Source organism: Stegostoma tigrinum, chromosome 18 (assembly GCF_030684315.1).
Source record: "Stegostoma tigrinum isolate sSteTig4 chromosome 18, sSteTig4.hap1, whole genome shotgun sequence".
In the NCBI taxonomy this organism is placed as follows: domain Eukaryota; kingdom Metazoa; phylum Chordata; class Chondrichthyes; order Orectolobiformes; family Stegostomatidae; genus Stegostoma; species Stegostoma tigrinum.
The window spans coordinates 12278766-12300515 of NC_081371.1; the positions used below are offsets into that span (position 1 = coordinate 12278766).

At 39.3% G+C, this 21750-nt stretch overlaps 1 protein-coding gene across 10 annotated transcripts in view; it reads left to right on the forward strand.

Moving 5' to 3' along the window:
- The window catches only part of LOC125460790 (ataxin-7-like protein 1), a 233447-nt gene that overhangs the window by 32138 nt on the left and 179559 nt on the right, over nt 1-21750 (forward strand). For 5 of the 10 annotated variants that reach the window (XM_048548709.2, XM_048548710.2, XM_048548712.2 and 2 more), the window contains exon 3: nt 14974-15078. The exons of the other annotated variants lie outside the window; for them this stretch is intronic. In XM_048548709.2, coding sequence (XP_048404666.2) covers nt 14974-15078 — 105 coding nt within the window. The remainder of the gene's footprint in view (nt 1-14973; nt 15079-21750) is intronic. 10 annotated transcript variants of the gene reach the window in all.

Here is a 21750-nt window from a genome sequence, read left to right on the forward strand (position 1 = left end):
CTTTTACGGTTCCTCAGCTCTACCCACACAGATTCTATGCTGTCTACATTTATCGCGTTTATTGCTGTCAGTTTAGTTTATTTCTTACAATTAAGACATCCCCACCCCCTCTGCCAGCTGCATTTTTTTTTAGGACGCGTATCCTTGATATTTAGTTCCCAGCCCTGAGTCCCTTACAGCCACGTTTCTGTAATACCCACAAGGTCAGTTTAAATTTGCCAATTTAAATTTGCTCTACACTCTCATTTATCTTGTTTGGTATACTGTGTGTATTTAAGTACAATAACCTCAGTCCTCTGTTGAATGCCCCTTCTTGTAGTTGTCCCCATATCTACTGTGCCTGAAGTTAGATTCCTGACTCTTTCCATACTCTTATTATTTGTCCCAGAAACTTTAACAATCTGTCTTGATCACCTCTCTCAAAGCTAGTTTAAATTCCTTTGGACCGCAATTTGCACTATCAGTTTGTCTACTTATTCCGAATGCTTCATTCATTAAGATAGAAAGCCTTTTAAGTTTGTCCTGTTTTTGACTTTCCCTCCACTTTAATCATTTCTTGCTGGAGCATGACATACACATATTCTGTCCCTTCCTGTTAGTTGCTGGCAACGATCAGCCTTATCACTAATCAGCAATCCTACCTTCTCTTTTAGCTTTGATGTTATAATTTTCCATGCACCTGACTTCACCTCCCCACTATTTAGTTTAAAGCTCTATCTACATTACTGGTTGCATGATTTGTCCAGTGTGATTCAGGTGTCCCATCGGAACAGCTCCCTCCTTCCCCACTGCTGCAGTTAGTGTTCCATGAATTCAAGCCCATTTCTAGCATACACATCTTTGAGGTGAGCGCCTACTTTTTTTAATTTTGTTGGCCCTGTACCAATAAGCTCGTGACTCAGGTAGTAATCCCGATATTATTACTTTTTTGGTTCTACCTGATAATTTAGCCCCTCGCTGCTCATATTCCCTCAACCTCCTATTTCTTTCTGCCCATATTGTTGGCACTAATCTGGACCATGACGAGTGGGGCTTGCCCCTCCCATTACAAGTTATTTTGAAGAAAATTATTCTCCCCCACACCCTGTCCCTGGGTGTATTAAGTTAAGATCATCAGTAAGAGATCCTCAAGATGTGACAATGAGAAATCTTCTCTCTGAGAATCAAATCAAATACTCTACTTGGAGTCATAGAGATGTATAGCACGGAAACACAGGTTGGTCCAACTTGTCCATGCTGACCAGATATCGTAAATTAATCTAGTCCCATTTGCCAGTATTTAGCCCATAATCCACTAAACATTTCATATTCAAATGTCCATCCAGATGCCTTTAAAATGTTATATTTGTATCAACCTCCACCACTTCCTCTGGCAGCACATTACAACCATGCACCACCCTCTATATGAAAAATTTGACCCTTGGATCCTTTTTAAATCTTTCCCCTCTCACCTTAAACCCATGCCCTCTAGTTTTGGACTCCCCACCCTGGGCAAAAGACCTTGCCTACTTGCCTTATCCATGCCTCTCATGATTTCATAAATCTCTGTGAGGTCACCCCTCAGCCTCTGATGCTCCAGGGAAAATAGCACCAGTCTATTCAACCTCTTCCCTCTAGCTGAAATCCTCCTACTCTGTTGTAAGTTAATGCACTGACCGATAGAGGCAAGCATACCAAACATCATCATCACTATCCTATCTATTTGCAACTCTACTGTCAAGGACCTACGAACCTGCAGTCCAAGGTCTCTTGTTCAGCAACACTCCCTAGGACCTTACCATTAAACGTATAAGTCTTGCCCTGAGTTGCCTTTCCAAAAAGCAGCACCTCACAATTATCTAAATTAAATTCCATCTGCCACTCCTTGGCCCATTTGATCTAGGTCCCATTGTACTGTAAGGTATGATGCCGTCTACAAACTTAGTAACCATACCTCCTATATGTACATCCACATCATTTATGTAAATGACAAAAAGCAATGGGCCCTTATGGTACACGCTGGTCAGAGGCCTCCAGTCTGAAAAGCAACGCTCCATCACCAACCTCCGTCTTCTACCTTCGAATCAGTTCTGCCTTCACTTGGTAAGTTTTCCATGTTTTTCATGTGATCTTACCTTACTAACCAGTCTACTTAAAGTTGATTCTGAGATGTTAATGGGATAACATCCCATTAATTTTTATGCTCCTTATCTTCATAAACAGGGATATGTGGAAACTTTTAAACTTCCTGCCTGAATAGGATTGGGTGAGAAACATTTGTAAAGGTGTGAGACTGCCTTAATTCTGTAAAGGGGTGAAACTTTTGTAAAGGTATGAAACTTGTTTTTCTGCTGAAGTGGCCAGGTCAGTGACCTTTGTTCAAGCCAGACACTTTGACTTGAAATCGCCTTCTGTCACTTTGGCGACTTGAAATCGCATCCTGTTGTTATCGGTCACTTGACGAATGATCAATGCTGTATCCTGTTGTTTTTATTTTCCAAATAATTGTCTTATGTATCAGCCAGTTCATAGAATATAAAAAGTGGGAACTGTCCACTGTTCGGAAGAATCACTTATGAAACTCAGAGGCCTGTGCTGGCTTGAGTCCAGCAATCCTCCACAGCTTGTACTTGCTTAATAACAAAGGCTTGTGTTTTTGTAGCCAGCCAGGTCAGTGTCTTGCTATTGCATCAAGTGCGTGAGGGTCTCTGAAAACGAACCTAGCAATTCATGAAAAATTGTAGAAGTAAGTTGGACAGGTGAAGCAGGACTGTGGGATTAAATATGACTGCTTTTTCAAAAAGCCAGTAAAGGCATGATAGGACAAATTGGCTGTTCCTGTGCTATCAGATGTTATGGTTCTTGGAATATTCAGAGTGCTAAATGACCTGAAATAATTGACTCTTACACATTTAGATTTTTTTTTCTTTTCAGTTTTAGTTGAAGTTGCTGGACACTTTTTGTATTTTATTGCATTGAGACTCTTCGTGGGTTTGTTAGACATTTCTACGGATTCAGCATTTTTTTCAGTGTGGCATCCTGTACAGGAGATTTGTAGCGATTATGACTGAGTCAAACAGAAGTGAGGCTCATCAGTCAATCAGATATCTAGCATTCCACTGAGATCCAAACCTGGAAATATAAAATTAGATCTAAATGCGAATCGGAAAACAAAATAGAGATTAGAAGTGCTGATGAGATCAAAGCCCAGAGGTAAAGAGAAAAGTTAATCTTATTTTTAGAAATGTTGTAACATTAATTTTCTTGAGAAACCCAAATGAAACACTTATAATTTAATTTGTCAGGGCCAGAGAGATTTTCAATAATAATGACTTAACATGCTGCTAAAAGCAGATGTCTTCCTGACTGTCCCAACTCTTAATTTTTCTGGTAAAAGCAAAATACTGTCACTGCTGGAAATCTCACTTCTGAAGAAGTCCTATCAAACTTGAGATGTTAATTCTGTGTCTGTCTTCACAGATGCTGTCAATCCTGTGTGTTCTGTTTTCGTCTCTCATTTTGCTCATACTTATCCATGATTTCTCAGAATTATCACATGCTAAGTGTACACTGTTCTAATGAATACAGTGCAGAGTATATTTTTCAGGAGTACAACATCTGAATTTCGGCATTTTTAACTTTGGGTGGATGCCAGCAGTTGCTATTAGATTTGTGCACTGATAGACCAGACCTTGCTGTACTTATAATACTGAGGCTAAGTATTTTACCACCAGCTTTGGAGAAGCTTGATACAGATTTCTGTTAATCTCTGGTTTCTCAAATATTTTAGAAAAGAGTCCCTTGTGTGTCAATCATATGGCACTCAACAGTGACCTGCGCACACTGGATGTTGGAGTGACACCTTAGTCTGCATTGCATTTTTTTTCTATAGCAGTAGTTCTTGACCCCTCCTGTTCTTCACTTGTGTCATTGTCATTCCATGCTTGATTAAAGGATTGGGATTTGCTTATAGTTTGAGATTGTTTCATGGGTACTCCCATTAAGAGACAGCTAAATGATCTGATGGAATAGGAACGCCAGTAGAAAGAAAACTGTTCACTGAGGTAACACCTTTCAAGATATTAAGAGATCATGTGGTGCTTTACAGCCAACCAAGTATCTTTTGAGGTGCAGGCATTTGGTGATGTAGGATGTAGCAGTGGTATTTTTAGCTGTAACCTATATGATAGGGTCAGGATAAATGGGATGGCTTGTGATTATTTTTTGTAAACGAAGCAAGCTCTCTGAGTGGGACCTAAGGAATGAGCGGCTGTGAAACCTTTTAAAAACAGGAAGGGTAGCCAATATATAAAGAAAAATTTTAATAAATGCACAGCAAGGCATCTGTTTTTGTGAAGAAACAGCGTTAACATTTCAAGTTGGTGATTTTTCATAAGAATGATGGTGAGTGCAATTTTCTGGAGGAATATTGCTTGGATGTGGCAGATTGATAACGTTGCTGCTGGCCAATAGCAACTGCTTTGTGAATAGAAACAGTGAATGACTTTGCAACACTTATTTCAGCACAAAGCTTGTATCATGCAATCCTGCAATATGACATCCAGCCTAACACACTCGAAGTTAACCATAGATTAAGCTGTTGCAGCTAACCTGGAACTAAGTAATAAGTATAATAAATTTGCTCCAGTGCTTTATCTACTCAATGTTTAAGGCCCCTAGACGGTTAAAGGCAGACTCCAGAGGTTCCAACCATGTAACAGTTGCTGCACGTCTGAGAATACGTATTATCTAACTGTTAATTCATTTAATTTAGCTTTTATCTTCCAGCTTTTTATAAATACATGATGATTATAACCTCGAGGAAGCGTCATCATCGCAGACAGATTGCAGCTGTTTGCAAACCTTGGAGAAGGTTCTTCAGGTTTAGCGTGTTCTTGAGGCAAACAGGCACATTTTAGAAGTGTTCAGTTTTCTAAGAAACCAACTGTAGTATATCAATGAAACTTGTAAATGGATCACTATTGCTTTATGAAGTCATTTTCTGTGACTTAATATCAGGTTGCTTAGAAGTAAACGATGAAATACGTTTAGAAATGTGACATTTTGTGCTTCACCCACTTTTCAGCTATGAAGAAAACTACACTAAGTTGCCACTCTTTTTTTGAGAAGTGCCATTGTTTTCTTTTCTCTTTGCTTTTTAACTGTTCAGTTGCATCATTCAAGTTGACTGATTGCTCTGGTCCTGGAAAGTTTTAAGTGAATCTGAGTGGAAATTGAACAATAATTTCATTTTGGGAAAAAAACAATGCAGTTTGTTTACAATTTTCCTCTTGTGCCCAGAGTGGAAAATCTATCACCTGATGTTTAATTTTAGAAAATTTCTTCCAATTATCAAATGTGCACTGATTGACAGTATGATTCAGATGTTGTTCGCCAAGAAGAATCTCTCGAAGTGAACTGTGCAATTCTGTACTGAAATCTTTAATAACATATGTTTTGCAACATTTGAGACTCCTTGTGTTTCGCGTTTAACTTACATATTCTAAATAAATTAATGTGATCAAAAGAAGTGGCAAAAAGCAAAATAGCATGAATTATATATCATGTACTTTGCAGAGCTCAGTCAGTGTAGTGTCTAAGATAGAATCATGTTTCACAAAAGACCACAATTGACAAGGAAATCGAAAACCTGATAAGTTGCACCGTCTCAACCTTCTACATACTACGGCAGTGAGTGTTTGACAACAATGCCTCTACAGTTAACAAAAGTCCTAGTGTAGAGAGCATTTGTCATTGAGACACTCCAGTTCAGCAGCGACATATTAGAGCACGAGAGAAATTCCATCAGCAATGCCTGAGCTGCATTCTCTAGATTAAGTGAAAGGAATGTTAAGCAAGTGTTAGTGTCCTTCCTGAAGCTAGTTCTATTCTATTACAGCTCCTGCAAAATCAACTCCGACAGCCTAGACACTGGATTGCTGTAAGCTTTCTCTTCTGCCAGGTCCTGTTTGATCAGCTGTTAAATGGCTAGAGTTCCAGAGTGAACAAACAAAATGCTACAAAGATGCTTGGAAACACTATTTTAAGTGCAGCAGTATTGACATTAGTGACTGGAAGAAGCTTTCACCCAACGTTGATAGTTTGTCCATCAAGATGCATCACAGTTTAAGTCCAAACACTTTATGATGAGCAGAGTGGTGATAGAGAAAGAAGGGAAAGGAATCAAATCTCCGCTCTGGATTTGACTACCTCGAGGTAGAAATTGGCCTATTCCATCACATGGCAGACAGTCTCAACCTTGGAGTCGAAGTTATCTTGTAGTTAAGAGAACAAGGGTCTGAGGAGTTTATTAATCTTGTTTGGCTGCCCTCCCAAGGGAACACACCTTAGCAGGTGTGGTTCATTTACAGCCTGAACGTAGATCTAAAGTGGAATCCAGAGGAATCATTGCATTGTATCAGATGTATTATGTTTTTTTTGGTTATCTTAGTGCAGTGTATTGTAAAAGGTTTCTGTTGCGAACAGCTTTAATGGTGGGACAGCATGATGGTTCAGTTGTTAGAATTGGTTCCTTGCAGCACCAGGGACCCGGGTTAGATTCCATGCTCAGGTGACTTTGTGTGGCGTTTGTACATTTTGCCTGTGTCTGCATGGGTTTCCTCTGTGTTCTTTGGTTTCTTCCCTCAGAACAAAGGTTTGCAGGTTAGGGGGTTGACCATGCTAAATTGCCCATAGTTTCCAGGGGACTTGCAGGCTAGATGGGTTAGCCATGGGCACTGCAAGGTTGCAGGGATAGGGTGGAGCGTAGGTCTGGGCGGGATGCTCCTTGGATGATCGGTGTAAACTCGATGAGCTTAATAGCTTGCTTTCACACTGTAGGAATTCTCTGATTCGATAACGTTTTTTTCAGAACAGACAAGTTGCAGCAAATACTGAGTTGCCACAGAAATCACTGAATCCTGTCTTCCACTTCCCTCAGTGCGAGGGTGACTCTTTATCCTGTTGCAACATTTTTCTGGATGTCATTTCACATTAGATTTTTCTTCAAATGACTATAGATGGTATGTGACAATATAAACTTCATGTGTGTAAATAAAGTGCCTGCCATTCAGCTTTGAATTAGAACAGCGGACACTCATTTTATTGTCTTTGTTGAGAAGAAAAGCTGATTATTTATCTCTAAACTTACCGGTTGTTCATTTTCTATAAAATGGAAATAATTTTCCAGGTAGCATAAGAAACTGTCAATTATTGTCATTCCAAATAAGCAGGTATTCATTTTGTTCCTAACTAATGAGATTATTCTAGAGATACTGAATATCTGAATACGTCATTTTTATTTGATTGGAGCTGTTTGTAGTATTAATTCTTGTTATTGTGTTTTGAAATTATATCAAAGATGTTGGCTCAAATGGACTGTTACTGAGGTCTGCTGCTGGTGTTTGTTTGATCTGGAGGTTGGCATGGAGTTGTGCAGGGACTTTGGATGCTTGATGTTGGGAATTCTGGTTACATTATGCCTGCAGTGAGGAGACAGTGAGGTGGCGATGCTGAAGTGACAAAAAGTCAAATCAGCTTATTGAAGTGCTGTATGTTACACTTCCTTACCTCTGAATGAGTTTCATTCTTACCTTGCAAATTACAGGATGCTGTACACGGATGATAAGCTTGATCGTAGGCCATCATATTCCCAGAGAAAGTTAGGTGTCAATATCCACATGAGGCCTCTCCAAGGGGAAGGACTGTCAATGTGGAGCTGCCTTCTGTTCAAGTGGAACCTTTTGTGGGAAGGGAAGAGGAAGTCTACCAGCTCATGAAGTAGAAGGGCAGCTCAGAAGAGCAGAGCTATAAGGCTTTAGATCTCCAGATGTCAGCACGCCAGTTTTTTGAAAATTTAGTCTTTCATGGAATGTGGGGCTGCTGGCAAAGCCAACATTTGTTGTCCGTCCTTTTTGCCTTGAACTGAGTGGCCTCAGGGTGATAAAGTCAACCACATTGTTGTGGGTCTGCTGCCATATGTAGGCCAGGCCAGGCCAGGCCAGGTAATGATGGCAGATTTCCTTCCCTAAAGGCTCTTAGTGAACTCGATGGGCTTTTAATGACAATCGCTGATAGTTTCTTGGGCACTGTTACTGTGGTGAGCTTTCGATTCCAGAATTATTTATTAATTGAACTTTAATTCTACCAGCTGCCACTGTGGGAGTTGAATTTTTTTTATTCATTGTGAGATGTCGGAATTTTTTTTGCCTGTCCCTAGTTGCCTTGGATTAGGTGGTGATGAACTGTCTTCTTGAACCTCTGCAGTTCACATGTCATAGGTAGATCCACAAGGCCCTTAATGAGGGAGTTCTGGGATTTTGACCAGGGACAATGAGGGAACAGTGATATGTTTCCCAGTTAAGATGGCAAGTGGTTTGGAGGGAAACTTGCAAGTCAAGGTATTCCCATATCTGTTGCCCTTGTTCTCCTCGCTGGGAGTGGCTGTGAGTTTGGAAGGTGCTGTCTGTGATTCTTGGGGGTGAATTTCTGCAGTGCGTACTGGTGTAATTAAGCATTGGTGTTGGAGCGAGTGGATGCCGTGCCAGTTAAGCAGGCTGCTTTAGCCTGGATGTTGTCAAGCTTCTTGAATATTGTTGGAGCTGCATTCATCCAGGCAAGTGGGCAGTATTCAATCACACTCATAACTTCATGTTCCTAAGTATTAGCCCAAGTCTCTGGTTACTAACCAGTGACATTGTTACCCTAGAAATTAATCATACCTGTACCTGAAATACAGGTGTGAACCCTCTGTGTAAACAACAGTAAGGGCATTAAGAAGTGCAAATCAACCAAGGAGCTGACAGCTTGAAGTCCAGATTGCAAGTCATGTACTTGTCATATTTCCATATGCCTTTGTTCTGCTTTTCCTTCAATCACTCATACAGCTTATTCTTAAATATTGACAACCTCTGACAACACTTGTGGTAGAATGAATGCTTAGCGGCTTTCTGTGAATAGAAAGCTTCCCCACCTCTTTGTCCTGTCTTGAATTTAACTTTTTACTTCTACCCCTACTTCTGGACAATCTGTACTAACAGTATCTGAATAATTTCTGTAGTGTCTTTTGGTAACCACTTCCATCTTGGGAATAAAAACGTGGCTTTGATCCTTCACCACTAGGGGTTTCTTCATGCCATTCATAGATCTGTAATAGGCTCACTAGTTTATTACAATGATTCATCAATAGCTCCAGTATCATAATATTATGCACCTACTAGGATAGAGAAGACAAATGAAATGGATTAGGGACTTTTATTGGAATCTCCAGCATCTGCAGTTCCCATTATCTCAGGGACTTTTATTTCCAGTTTTTATCAATTCCTGTGTAGTTTCTATGTTTTTATTATTTTATGAATTTTAAACACCTCCAACAAATTTCCCTATTCTCTGTCAAAAAAGTGTCAAAGTACTGTTATGTATATTTTCCCATTTCAGCATCTGGTATACCTTTACTTTCTCTAACTTCAACATTGAGTTCCATTTGCTGCCATATCTTCTTTTAGCTTACTGTAGTCTACAAAATTGTCTACTATGTTATTGCAGTCTTATATACTATATGGTATTAATAAACTACTATCTCTCCTTCTTCAGTGTTGTTTTGACAAAAATGCCTCATATAAATGACTGATGTAAGGATTCCTGTAGTTGGCAGGAGAATCTGTTATCCACTTGTCATATCTACTTGTCATTCACTTTAACAAGAACACTCCTAATCCTGCTTTTAAGTTGGAGAGCAATTCTGAAAGGAGCTCTTTGCATCAAGATGTAAGAACAGTTGTGAAACCTCTCGGTACCAAAGCAAGGAAGTTAGTGCTACAGCTTCATACATTACTGGCTTGTCTTTATCCAGAGTATCAGGTTGAATTTGGAGTTGTGCAATTTAGAAAAGAATTAGATCATTGGAGACGTTTCAGAAAAGATTGATACAAATGTTTGTGGTTTTCATTTGTGTGAAAAGACTGGAGAAATTATAAATGAGGGGAAAAGAAAACTGCCAGAAACACAAATCAGATTGGTCATGATTCGCAAAGCAAGAAGGGTTAATGTCTCAGTTTGACAAAGAGCTAGAGGGGGTTAAGAATTTGTTTTATACAGCAAGCAGTTATCATCTGGAATGGAATAGTGGTGGAAGTAAATTAAATAGCAACTTCTGAAAGGAATTGACTGTTTATTTGAAAGAAAAGATTTACCAGATTTTGTGGAAAAAGCAAGTGGGGTTGTTTGCATATGATCTTTCAGGAAAACTGGCTTGGACAGGATAGGCTCAGTGGTTTCCTTTAGAGCTGGAATTATGATTCTGTCAATGGAATGCAGTTTGTTGGGTATGAAATGATGAATCATCGCAACAATATTGAATTAATGAAATTTGTAGAAAAATACTTTGGTTTTCAGCAGACCAGTTCTTATGTAGCTTATGATTTTTCTTTTCCAATTGTTTCTAGTTACATACTGATGTGCCTGTACAACCACTTAAATAACTGTACACAGGCAACTTAAAGAGCAATGTTAATCAGAAAAAACTGGAAACTGATTTAAAATTTGGAGAGCAGACATTTTAAAACAAGGATGTTGATATTGTGATAAACTTAATTGTATATCATGAATGTTTAAACCCTGGGAGCATTTGTCTGTTTAAAAAAAAGTCTTTCAATTTCTTATTAATTTTTAGTACATTGTTTTGTGAACCACTTGACTTTCTTACTACCATTTCTTGGCACTAATTTGCAGTATATGTTGTGTGTGAATAGTGAAAGTTGTTGACACAAAATACCTGAATGATGCTGCAAAGCCTTACTGAATGGCCTGAAGTGCAAAACAAGAATTCAACTTTAAGAAAAGACAATAAGTATCCGAAATTGCGGTAACACTAGAAAATAAAACACTCGAAACATTCAAATTCATAATTGTCTTCAAATTTGTAAGACAAAAAGAACAAACTTGGAGAGCAAGAACTTTTTGCCCTTTTATTGAAAGGGGAAGCCTTTACTTCATTGCACAACAATTTGGTAAGATACTACCTACATAGGATTACATAATAGTAAGGTACGGGTCATTGGGCCTAACTAGCAGCATTGTTGTCATCAGTATTTAAAGCCAAGTGGGCAAGCAGTAAGGTCTTCATTGAGAAAGTGATTTGGAGCTTTCTAATGCCATACTTTAGACTTCCTCCAGTAGTTTGCTTTTTGCAGTTACCCTCCTGATGCTGGGTGATGAGCATGTTGCTCAGGACTGAGAGCCAGGGAAGGTGAGTTGGTTGAAGACTGCCAGTGATATTTGTTGAGTTAAGTTGCAGCAGCATGAGTTTGGTGTGGGCAGAAGGTTGTCAAACTGGATGCAGGATGTGTTGGCAAGAGCAGTGGTCCTTGGGTGACCTGCGTGACGTACCAGCTAGTTTTACTGGAGTTTGTTGCAGATTTTATTTTTTCCCTACAGTCTTGATTAGGCACCATCTGTACCATGAGGGTTCTGTCAAGGTCAGTGTCTAGAGCTTTTGATTATCCAGGGTGATGCTCACTTCAGCACTAGTGTTATGATTTTGGAATATGCTAAAGATTGTTTGCTGGATCTCAGTATAATCAGGTCTTGTAGCTTGTGCTGAGCTTTGCATTCTCATTGTTTAATGCATTCCAGTTTCAGGAAAGTCTGAGCTAGTAATTGTCAGTAGATGTTGCCTGCATAGATAAACTTGCAGGACCTGGTGGTAGGTTTTGAGTATACAAGTTGATGAGGATTGGGGTTAAGACAGATGCTTGGGTGTGCCTTGATAATGGATCAGCATTCTAGTTCCGCCACCTATTAGTACTTGCACTGCACTGGTGAGACCAATGGACCTCCCAATAAACCAAATTCAATAAGTCTCTGTTGGTGTGAAGTACAAGCAGATCAAGTACAACAGGATCTTACATTCACAGTGCACCTTTCACGTAAAGAATGCTCCCATACACGCTCAAAAGATGTAAACTAAATGAGAAAGAGTTTGCTCAGGAAAACAGACACTGGGTTAAAGCTTTTCTGATGAGGGGTCTAGGCCCGAAACGCCAGCTTTTGTGCTCCTCTGATGCTGCGTGGCCTGCTGTGTTCATCCAGCTCCACATTTTGTTATCTCGGATTCTCCAGCATCTGCAGCTCCCATTATCAATGGGTTAAAGAGATGAACTTGGAGTAGATTTTGAAAGGTGGAGTGAGACTTGACCTTGCACATCTATATTTTTATCTATGTCTTCCATGCTCAAAACTGTGTTCCTCTTACTTTAACCTCTTGTATTCAACCTCTCATGTGTTTATTGAATCTCCCACAGTCGCATTCTCGCATCTAAACTCCTTTATCTCGTCAAACCCCTCTCCTCTGTTAAGACCTTTTTGAAAATCTATGCTGTTGACTAATTTTTTAACGACCTTCCTTTCTCTCTCTCTCTCTCTCACTCTTTTCAGTTTAGCATCCATTTTTATGATATGCTTTCAGTTCAATATTTTTCTACATTAAAGACTTGAAATAAATCAGAGCTATTGTCAAATGCACTGCATTGAGATCTTCCAAACAACAGTATTGTTGCAGTTATTGATGGGACAGAGGGAAGCACAGAGACTGAGGAAAGGAGTATCTTGGACCTGATTTGGAACAGCTTATTCGGTCTGGATGGGTCGCACAATGGAGGGATTAACAGTGAGGGCAAGAGCATTGTAATTGGTGCGTTGGAGGACAGAAAACAGATGAAGATTGAGTGGACTTGGTGTGGAATGCAGTGTAAATGGTGGCATTTGGGACAGGTTGAAATTCATCATGGGTGAGTTTGTAGGAACTCAGCAGGGAGCATGATGGAGCAGCTGTTTGTAGCGGTGACAAAATTAATATTTCAGTTTATAGGCTCAGATAGAAATGGAGGTGGGCATTGTGTGAGGTGGCCAAAGCATTCTTGCTGATGACAAAATGTGGTATTAAAAGCTTACCTCAAGGTTGAATTTATACTTGATGCAGAAGAGTATCTTATCTTGCACAAAGTTGTGTTGAACTGTATTTCTTTCCACTGGCCACCTTTACAGCTTTGGCACAGAATTGGATAATTGTACAATACTTAGTGCTTTGGCCTGCATCCAGTGGACTGCATTTAGACTTTTCAAAATAATTTAACTTCCAGCCAACAAAGTTTTTGTTGGCCAGTTTCAGCCTGATTCAAAGGACATGGTGGTGTGCCAACCCAATTTATTATTGCATTGTCCATTTGTTTAAAGGTTTCAGAAAATTGTCCTTTACAATTTTCCTATGTGGTACCGGTAAGTGTTATAATTATGTGATAACTAGAATTGACAAATAATTTTTGATTTTGGCTGTCTGCTGAATTTAGTAGAGCTTGCCCTGACGCAAGGCAAGAAACACTTCAAACAATTAGATTTTTCTGTAGATCATTATCTTTCACTTATTTGACATCTTTGACATTTCCGATCAAATTAGTTTAAAGACCGAGATGCTACATGATCTGCTGAGAGTGGGTTGGAGAATGGCTGCAAATTGAGGTTTTAACTCCACAGTATTATTAAGCAATTTGACGGACAGCTTTCCCACCTGGAAATTATTCTGATTGATTCGGGCGTTTGGTTTCTGTTCTAAGCTGCCTGGATGTAGTCTCTGATTCTGACTGGGATGGACAGTGGGAGGGTTCTGACCCCCATGTAGTGAACAGGGGTCGAATCTTGGGGCCCCTGAAGTAGAGAAAGGACGGGAAGTCAGAGGCTATGGAATGGAAGAAGCTGCACAAATGTCTCAGATCTTAGGGTGTAGGGTTGGAAGGTAGGCAGAGGCCTCAAGTTGAGGTAAAAGTTTGTAGAGGAGATGGTCATATAAGTTTTCAGTGGGAGCCTGTTGATGATAGGGATATAGTTTTGAAAAACCTGTTTCAATGTCCACTGGGATGGAGTCAGAGGTTTCGGGGAAGTGAAGACAAAAGGATGTAACGTTGTGGTCAGTGGAACATTGGAGGTATTGGAAAGATTGGATAAGTGATTGGAGGCCTCAGTGGTAGAACGTCAGCTGGTGGGGTTCACAGACCTTGCTGGAAGGAATTGGGGCCGATTGTTAGCTCTGTAGGTCCAGATAGATGGGGACGAGGACTGTGAGATAATGATGGAGGGTTGGTGAGTGTGGAGTAAGATTAGAGGCCTCAGGGATACCTGAAATATGGATTGGAGTCTTGGTGAATTGGAGTTAAGATCAAGGGCCTCAGTGGGAGACCTGGGTTACAGGTCATTGAATGTCTCCAGCTGGCAAAACTGTGGGAGATTGGAATTTGTAGGTGTGTAGACTGACCCAGATGTGAATGCGGTTTGGCTAGACAGTAATGAGGCCCAACAAATTTCAAATGACAGATAGAAATAAGGTACCCATTCGCATGATAATACTTAAAATATCAGTCCATTTTCTTGGAATGGATTTGTCACCTGCATTCTATTCACTTGCTTTAAAGTAGGATGGGGATGGGATTCGGACTTTAACTCTTTATCAATAGTAAACCCCAACCTGATCTGTTTTTGTTTGGGGGGAATGAGTTGAAATTTTCTCCTATGGTTGCAATGTTAATGGAGATAGATTGGTGGTAGTGATAGAAAATAAAAGTTCCAACAAGCAAGATTGTCACCACGGTAAGAAACTTCACAAAATACAAGAAATTTAGAATAGCATTTTGTGGCGTCACAGCACTATCAAAGAATCTTACTGCCTGCTGAAATAGCTTCATCTTTGGCCATTGGAAAGCCGTTGTTAATTGCATAACCTTTGCGCATCCACCATCCACCCAACCTGCCCATTTGCCACACTCCACTATTCACTATTATCTGTCAAATGGTTAATTTATAACTATCATGTACCTATTTAAAACACCAAGAGTTCTGCAAAACACTTTGGATCAGAAGTCCATTTTATTGTGTCTTCCACTGTGCATGCTCAGTAATATTGGAATGTACAACTCTGCAGCACAATGACACAAATTCTTTCTGTTACAGATATGCACTTGTTTGGCCACTGTCCAGCTCATGATGAATTTTACCTAGTTGTATGCAGTCACTGCAACCAGGTAGTCAAGCCACAAGCTTTCAATGGGCATTGCGGTAAGCTACAGAATAGTTCTATGCAAATGATCTTTGCAGAGGTACATCTTGCTGGGTGACGACCAACATATACAAGACCCCTGTTTATGATGAGCTGAGTTGAGATTTGGTCATCTAGATCTAAAGTATCTTTCTTGCTCATACTGCATCTGTGAAGAGGAAGAAAACAATAAAACGTTCTGATCTTTTGATCCGAGTCAGTTCAGAAAATAAAGAAACAAAGGAGACTGAGTAGTAAATTCGAATGCATAAGTTTTGTTTTGAAAATAAATGGTAGTCATTTAGGTTACAGAAGAAACTGTGAGCGCATTTTCCACTGATAAGTTTAGCAAGTGACATATTTATAATAATGCCTAATGTTAATTTGACTGAAATTTTGCAGCACACTTAATTCTTATCTCTTATTAGCTGGATTTTGATCTGTAAGCAGTGTCTACATGTTTTGGCAATGCTGTTGAATAATAAATAAATTTAGTTCGAACATTTTAACAATTTGAGAAGTAAATAAATGATCATGATGAACATTTTTGTGATTTTTTTTGTGTAAGAGACTGGTTATCTTTGATGTAATTACGATTATGTGTTCTTCTGATGGATTTTACAAACATTGAACAATTGAGCCAATCCGATTTGAGTTTGGCTGTATAATTGCCTGTTTTTCTTTGCAAAAGACCTTATAGAACTTTCATTATTGTTGGGTTAATTAATCACTAGTGTACCTGCTTCTCACCATCCACTGGTCCCATCCACTGGAGTTAAGGCCATCAAGTAGCATTGTTCAATACTGTGTGAATGTGAACTGAGATAGGTTGGTAAAACTAGAATGTTGTTTTTTGAGTACAGTTGATGCTATACTTGTTGAAGAAAGGAGTTGGGATCGCTGTATACAATGCACAAGTTCAAGTTTTATCATTACCACTTCTCGTTTACTCTCCTCTTGGGGTAATATCATTGAAATGTATCTTAGTTTAGTAACAAACAATCTTTATTTTCTGTTGGAAATTTGTAACTGTTTGTTTAGATCCTTTGCTGGAGTAAGACTGATGTTTGGTAATTAAAAATGTAGCCATTTGCAACTCAAGTATATGTTGAGTGCTTTCCACACACTGCGCAATGAATAAACTCTCTGTTCTTCATCTGATAAGTGTCACTTGATCAAACATTAAACTGATAAACAAAATGTAGAAACAATGTTAAGGACCTTGTAAAGAACAGGGTATGAACATTGTGTTTTGTTCTTTATTTGGACCACACTATCCAATTTGGTAAGCTGACAATTTGCTTAATGTTTAGTTTTGATGTCTATTCCAAAAATTGAATTTGAAACTGATAAAATTATACTATTAATAAATGCATTTTAATGCCTTTAAAATAAAAAAACATTTTTTTGCTTTGCTAAAATTTTTCTAATCATGTTTATATAATTACTTAGCAAACAGCTTAAATCATTAAAGTTTTGAGGAATTTGTAGCTCAGGTTGTGGATGAGATTGCAGATTTGTTTGCCGAGCCAGTGTGCTTGATTGCAGACGTTTCATCACCTTGCTAAATAACACTGCTTCACCAAAGGCGTACTGACGATGTTACCTTGCAAGGTGACAAAACGTCTGCAATCAATCACACCAGCTCGAGCAATTCTGCAACTTCAGCTTAAGCCATTCTCAGGTATTTCCAATCAGCAGTAGCACAAAGTTTTAGTTCATCAATAGGGGGAATATTAATTGAAATACACATTATGTAGTCATCTATGTATGGCATTTCTTGAATTGCTATAGCATAGGAATAGATATGAGCAGATAAATGATTATTATGCTTGAAGGATGCCCCTTTATCAATTATTTTAATATGTGCATTTTCAGTCAGTTCCTACTTCTGCTAAAATATTGGATGCACAAATGCTGTACAACACTATACCTTAATGTCACCAACAAGGATTTCAGGAGCTATGAATAGCAAAATGCATACTGATAATAATGCCTTGATACATACCAATAGCTACTAAGTTTTGAAGAAGCAGTCCTAAGATCAATAGAAGTAATTCTAGAGACGGCAGTAATAAGAAACCTCCATCAGCCATTTATTTAATTGGTGTACCATGTTCTAATCCACGTTGTCCGATGCTTCAGTTAGTTCACTTTTCAAGACTTCTTCTAACGACTGTGATTCGCATAGGAAGGACGTTTCTGCTTCTAGGTGACTTGGCTGCAGTATTGAGAGTCATTTACTATTATCTCAGAATTTCAGGAATTGCAATAACAAAAGAATAAGCAAACTCTATTTAAATGTTCCTTGAATCCATACCTTAAGCATTTTTGAATACAACAAGTCACATCAAAAAATGCTTTAGTTTTAAATTTGTTATTTTATGTGGTGTGATGCATTAATACCTTTTGAGTTGTGAACAACCAAAGCTCCACGTGTTATTGATAGTTTTCCGCAGCATAGAATATGTTAACAGTACTAATACATTGGCAGACTGTATCAATATAATATTACTACATGTATTTTAGAACAGTATTTCTGATACCTCATAAAATTGAAGCATTTAAAACGGGAGGATGAAAGTTCACATAAAGTTGACCCTCTTGGAATAAGAGGATATAAGTCCAATGGAATAAGAATTGGTGTACAGGGGGAAAGCAGAAAGTTATGTTAGCTAACAAAGTGTGGAGCTGGATGAACACAGCAGGCCAAGCAGCATCTCAGGAGCACAAAAGCTGACGTTTCGGGCCTAGACCCTTCTTCAGAGAGGCTCCTGAGATGCTGCTTGGCCTGCTGTTCATCCAGCTCCACACTTTGTTATCTTGGATTCTCCAGCATCTGCAGTTCCCATTATCACTGATACAAGTTATGTTAGCTGTTTGGTTTACAGAGTCGACAGCGGTAGACGATGATGTTCCGCTAGGACCAGTTTTTGTGATATATAAAAATCATGAATCTTGGAATACGGAGTAAAGTTTCAAAAATTGCCTGTGGTCCCAAACTTGGAGAAGTAGTAAGCAGTGACGTATGAATTGCCTGAATCATGACATAGACGAGCAGAATAGACAGATGAGTGGCAGGTGGAATTTAAAACTGAGAAACATGAAATAATGCATTTTGACAAAAGGGATAGTGGGAGGTAAAGTTGATTTTGTGGTACAATTCTAAAATGTGTACAGAGGTAGAGGGTCCAGGGAGTGTATGTCGATCTCTGTAGATGGTGAGATACATTAGAGATAATAGTTGGGGAAAAATGTGGGATCTTGTGCTTCATAAACAAAAGTATTGTGCAAAAGGTTTTAATAACAAAGTTATGTTGAAAAGGCTGAGATTGTTCTGCTGGGAGCAAAGAAAATTGAGGAGTAGTTAATGGAGCTGTACATTTTTAAAATTAAGTTTTGATGAGGTTTTCTTTTCAGTTAAACAGGGGGCACATATTTAAGATTTTCGGCAGGAGACGCGGAGATATTTTGAGGACAAACCTTTTTTGGGAGAAAATGGTAAAAACGTGTAAGTAATTTCCAGTAAGGATGTTAGAAGCTGAAATTATCCATAATTCAAAAAGGATATTAGACATGTGTTTGAAACAAATAAACTTTTGGGGCTGTGGAGTCGAGGGAGGGACTGATAGGATCTCTCCGTAGGGAGTTGGCAATGACTAGATGGGCTGAATAACCACCTCTGCTATTGACAATAACTCTAATAGAAATTTAATAGAAGAATAAAACATTGAGACAAAATTAACAGTTTGTACTATTCGCTGTTATATTTTATGACACAAACTAAATGAAGGGCTGTAACACCCGCCTTGCCCTGTCTTGGGGTGTTTTCTATCCGTAGATTACACAGAAATTCTGGCACTTAGTTTTTAAGTATGTATTTTCTGAGATGCAAGCATCAATACAATTACATTTTAATCAAGGTGACTGATGTCAGGTAATGCTGCAATTGGTTCTTGAACAGAAAGACTGTTATGGTACATAATGAGTTTCTTTTCAGCTCAAACATACGGAAGAATGAGATTTGGGACTTCAATTGCACTTCGTTCAACTTGCAATCATTTAGTTGAAGTTTAACTCAACTGGACTCTGTACTGCCATTTTTTATTATTTTGAAATCACAATCTATTCTTTGTCAGGACTGCATCTGTGATGAACTGTGATATTAAATCCCTAGGAGTGTTGTTGCTTATGTGACCTTTTATCCTTTTCTTCTTACCTATATTTTGTAGTGTTTGGAAAAGGAAAAGATGAGTCTGCACAAAACTATTATGGGTGGTTTTGTTGAGTCTAAGATCTGTATCTTGATCTCCTTCAATAAAAACAGTCAGTTGATCATTTTGGAAGAAGTAGGTTCTAAATTTATGGTAGCTGCAGTTAAATCTGATGTGGTCCAACGTCTTGAAGGGCTGGCTTCAAACCCTAATGGCTCCACTGGCAATTATCTTTGCTATATTACGCATCTTTCCAACCTTTTTGAAAGTGTTTTTGCATGAGTGCAGAAGACAGGGGTAATGTGCTCGCAACCACCTGCAGTGCCAAGAAGTGCCAAGTAGCTGATCCATCTTGGCCTCCTCCCGAGATCCCCAACATCACAGATGCCAATTCACAGAAACAGCTAAAATTACTGGATATTGAAAAAGCTGTGTTCTCCAATGACAGCTGTAGTTACGAAGATTTGTGCTCCAGAACTAAACATGCTTCTGGCTCATCTGCTCTGGTATACCTATTGCTCTGGAATGTACATGACCTCGTGGGAAATTGCTCGGGTATGTCCCGTTCATCAAAAACAGTACCGGCCAGTTACCAAACCGTCTGACTTACTCTCAATCATCAATGCAATGAAAGGTATCCTCAACAGTACACACCACTAACCTGCTCTCTGATGTCCAGTTGCATTCAGGACATCATGAGTTCTTCAGTTTGGATTAGGATGTAAATTCCACAGTTCAGGTTCAGTGGCTACCCTTAACATCAGATAGAAATTGATTGAGTTTGAGGTTAAGAAACTGTAATGAAATTGATGTCACTGGGAATCAGGGCAGAATTTTCCACTTGTGGGATTCAGACCGCGCACAAAAGAAGATTGCCGTAATTGTTGGAGACCACTGATCTTAGCCTGAAGAGATTGTTGAAGCAGTTCATCAGGGCAGTCTTCTAAAATCAACCATCTTTAGCTGCTTCTTCAATTATTCCCTCCTCATAATATCCAAAGTGGAGAAGTTCAAAGCCATTTGCAACTCCTCACATATTGAAACAGTCCCTGCATGCATGCAGAAAGACTTGGAGTATAACACTGACTGTCAAACCGTCCTCCCCTTGGCATTTAATGACATCAGTGTTGCTGAATCCCCCACTCGTTAAGTTTCTGGGGCTCATACTCAAACTGAAACATAAATGGACATTGTTTAGCTACAAGAGCAAACTCTGAGCGCAAGTTAGCAGTATGATGTCTGAATGAGCGTAGCTGCAGCAACGCTTGGAAGCTTAGAGTCATCCAGAGCAAGGTAGCTTGTTTCGTTGATGCTCAACTACTAATGGTACATCCTGTGAACCATCCACATGGTGCACTGTTGCAAGTTACCATGGCCCTTTTATTGCAAGGAGATTGAAGTACAAAAATAAGTCAGTCTTGCAATAATTTTTAGGTATTTGGTGACACCACTTTTGGAATACTGCGCACACTTTTGGTCTCCATTTTTTGCGAATGATGTATGTGTGTTAGAGGCATAGGTGTACTAATTAGATTAAGCTTCTTGTACTAGGAACAGCAATGAGAGTCTGAGTAAATTTGTGTTATAGGATGTGGAGTTTAGAAGCATGAGCTGTGATCCCATTGGCTTGATAGATCAGGCGACAACTTCTTGTTTCCCCTGGCTGGAACATTGAGAACATTGGGTGCAGGGCATCATCTTGAGATAGGGGATTGATTATTCAGGACTGCGGTCAGGAGAAAGGCTGAATGCTGCTGAAGACAGATTTTTGGTTTCTCAGGGAATTGAGGAATGTATAGAGCAGGTGGAAAAATGAAGTTAAATCCATGATTGTATTGAATGGCGGAGCAGGCCTGATCGACCATGCGACCTTCTCCCATTTCTGAAGAAGAGTCATACCCAAGCTCAAAACATTAACGCTGTTTCTATCTCCACAGATCCTAGCAGACCTGCAGAATTTCTCCAGTATTCTGTTATGTTTGTCCCTGTTCTACTGTCTGCTTGAGTACTCAGCAGGAGATCAAACAGTGCACTAATAACGTGTGATGCAGGTGATTTCCGTTACCAAAGATAGTCTCTCCCTCCTAAGGGATGCTGCTTTCAGTCACAGATGGTTGCTGGTGAATGCTTTTGCTGCAGTTCCAAACAAAGATCAGTATACAGAGAGTTCATGCATTCGTAGGTGTGGTGTTGGAGGTCTGAATGATAAAGATGAATAGGAAGAGGGAGGCATGTTTTTGTGGGGTGGTGCCAATCCAAGCAGAATGGGGATAGGTGGCCAGGTAGGGCACAGCAAAGGGTCTGAACCCAAAGACCTGACCGGAGTGCAGCAAAATGTAATGACTTCACCAGGATTGTAAAGTTCTTTGAATGCACCTTCACATGACATCTCATATCCATTGCACCACTCCCCCATCAGTCACTCGGTAGCACTTCTGGCACTTAGGACTCTTGTCAAACATCTAGATGCCTGACCTC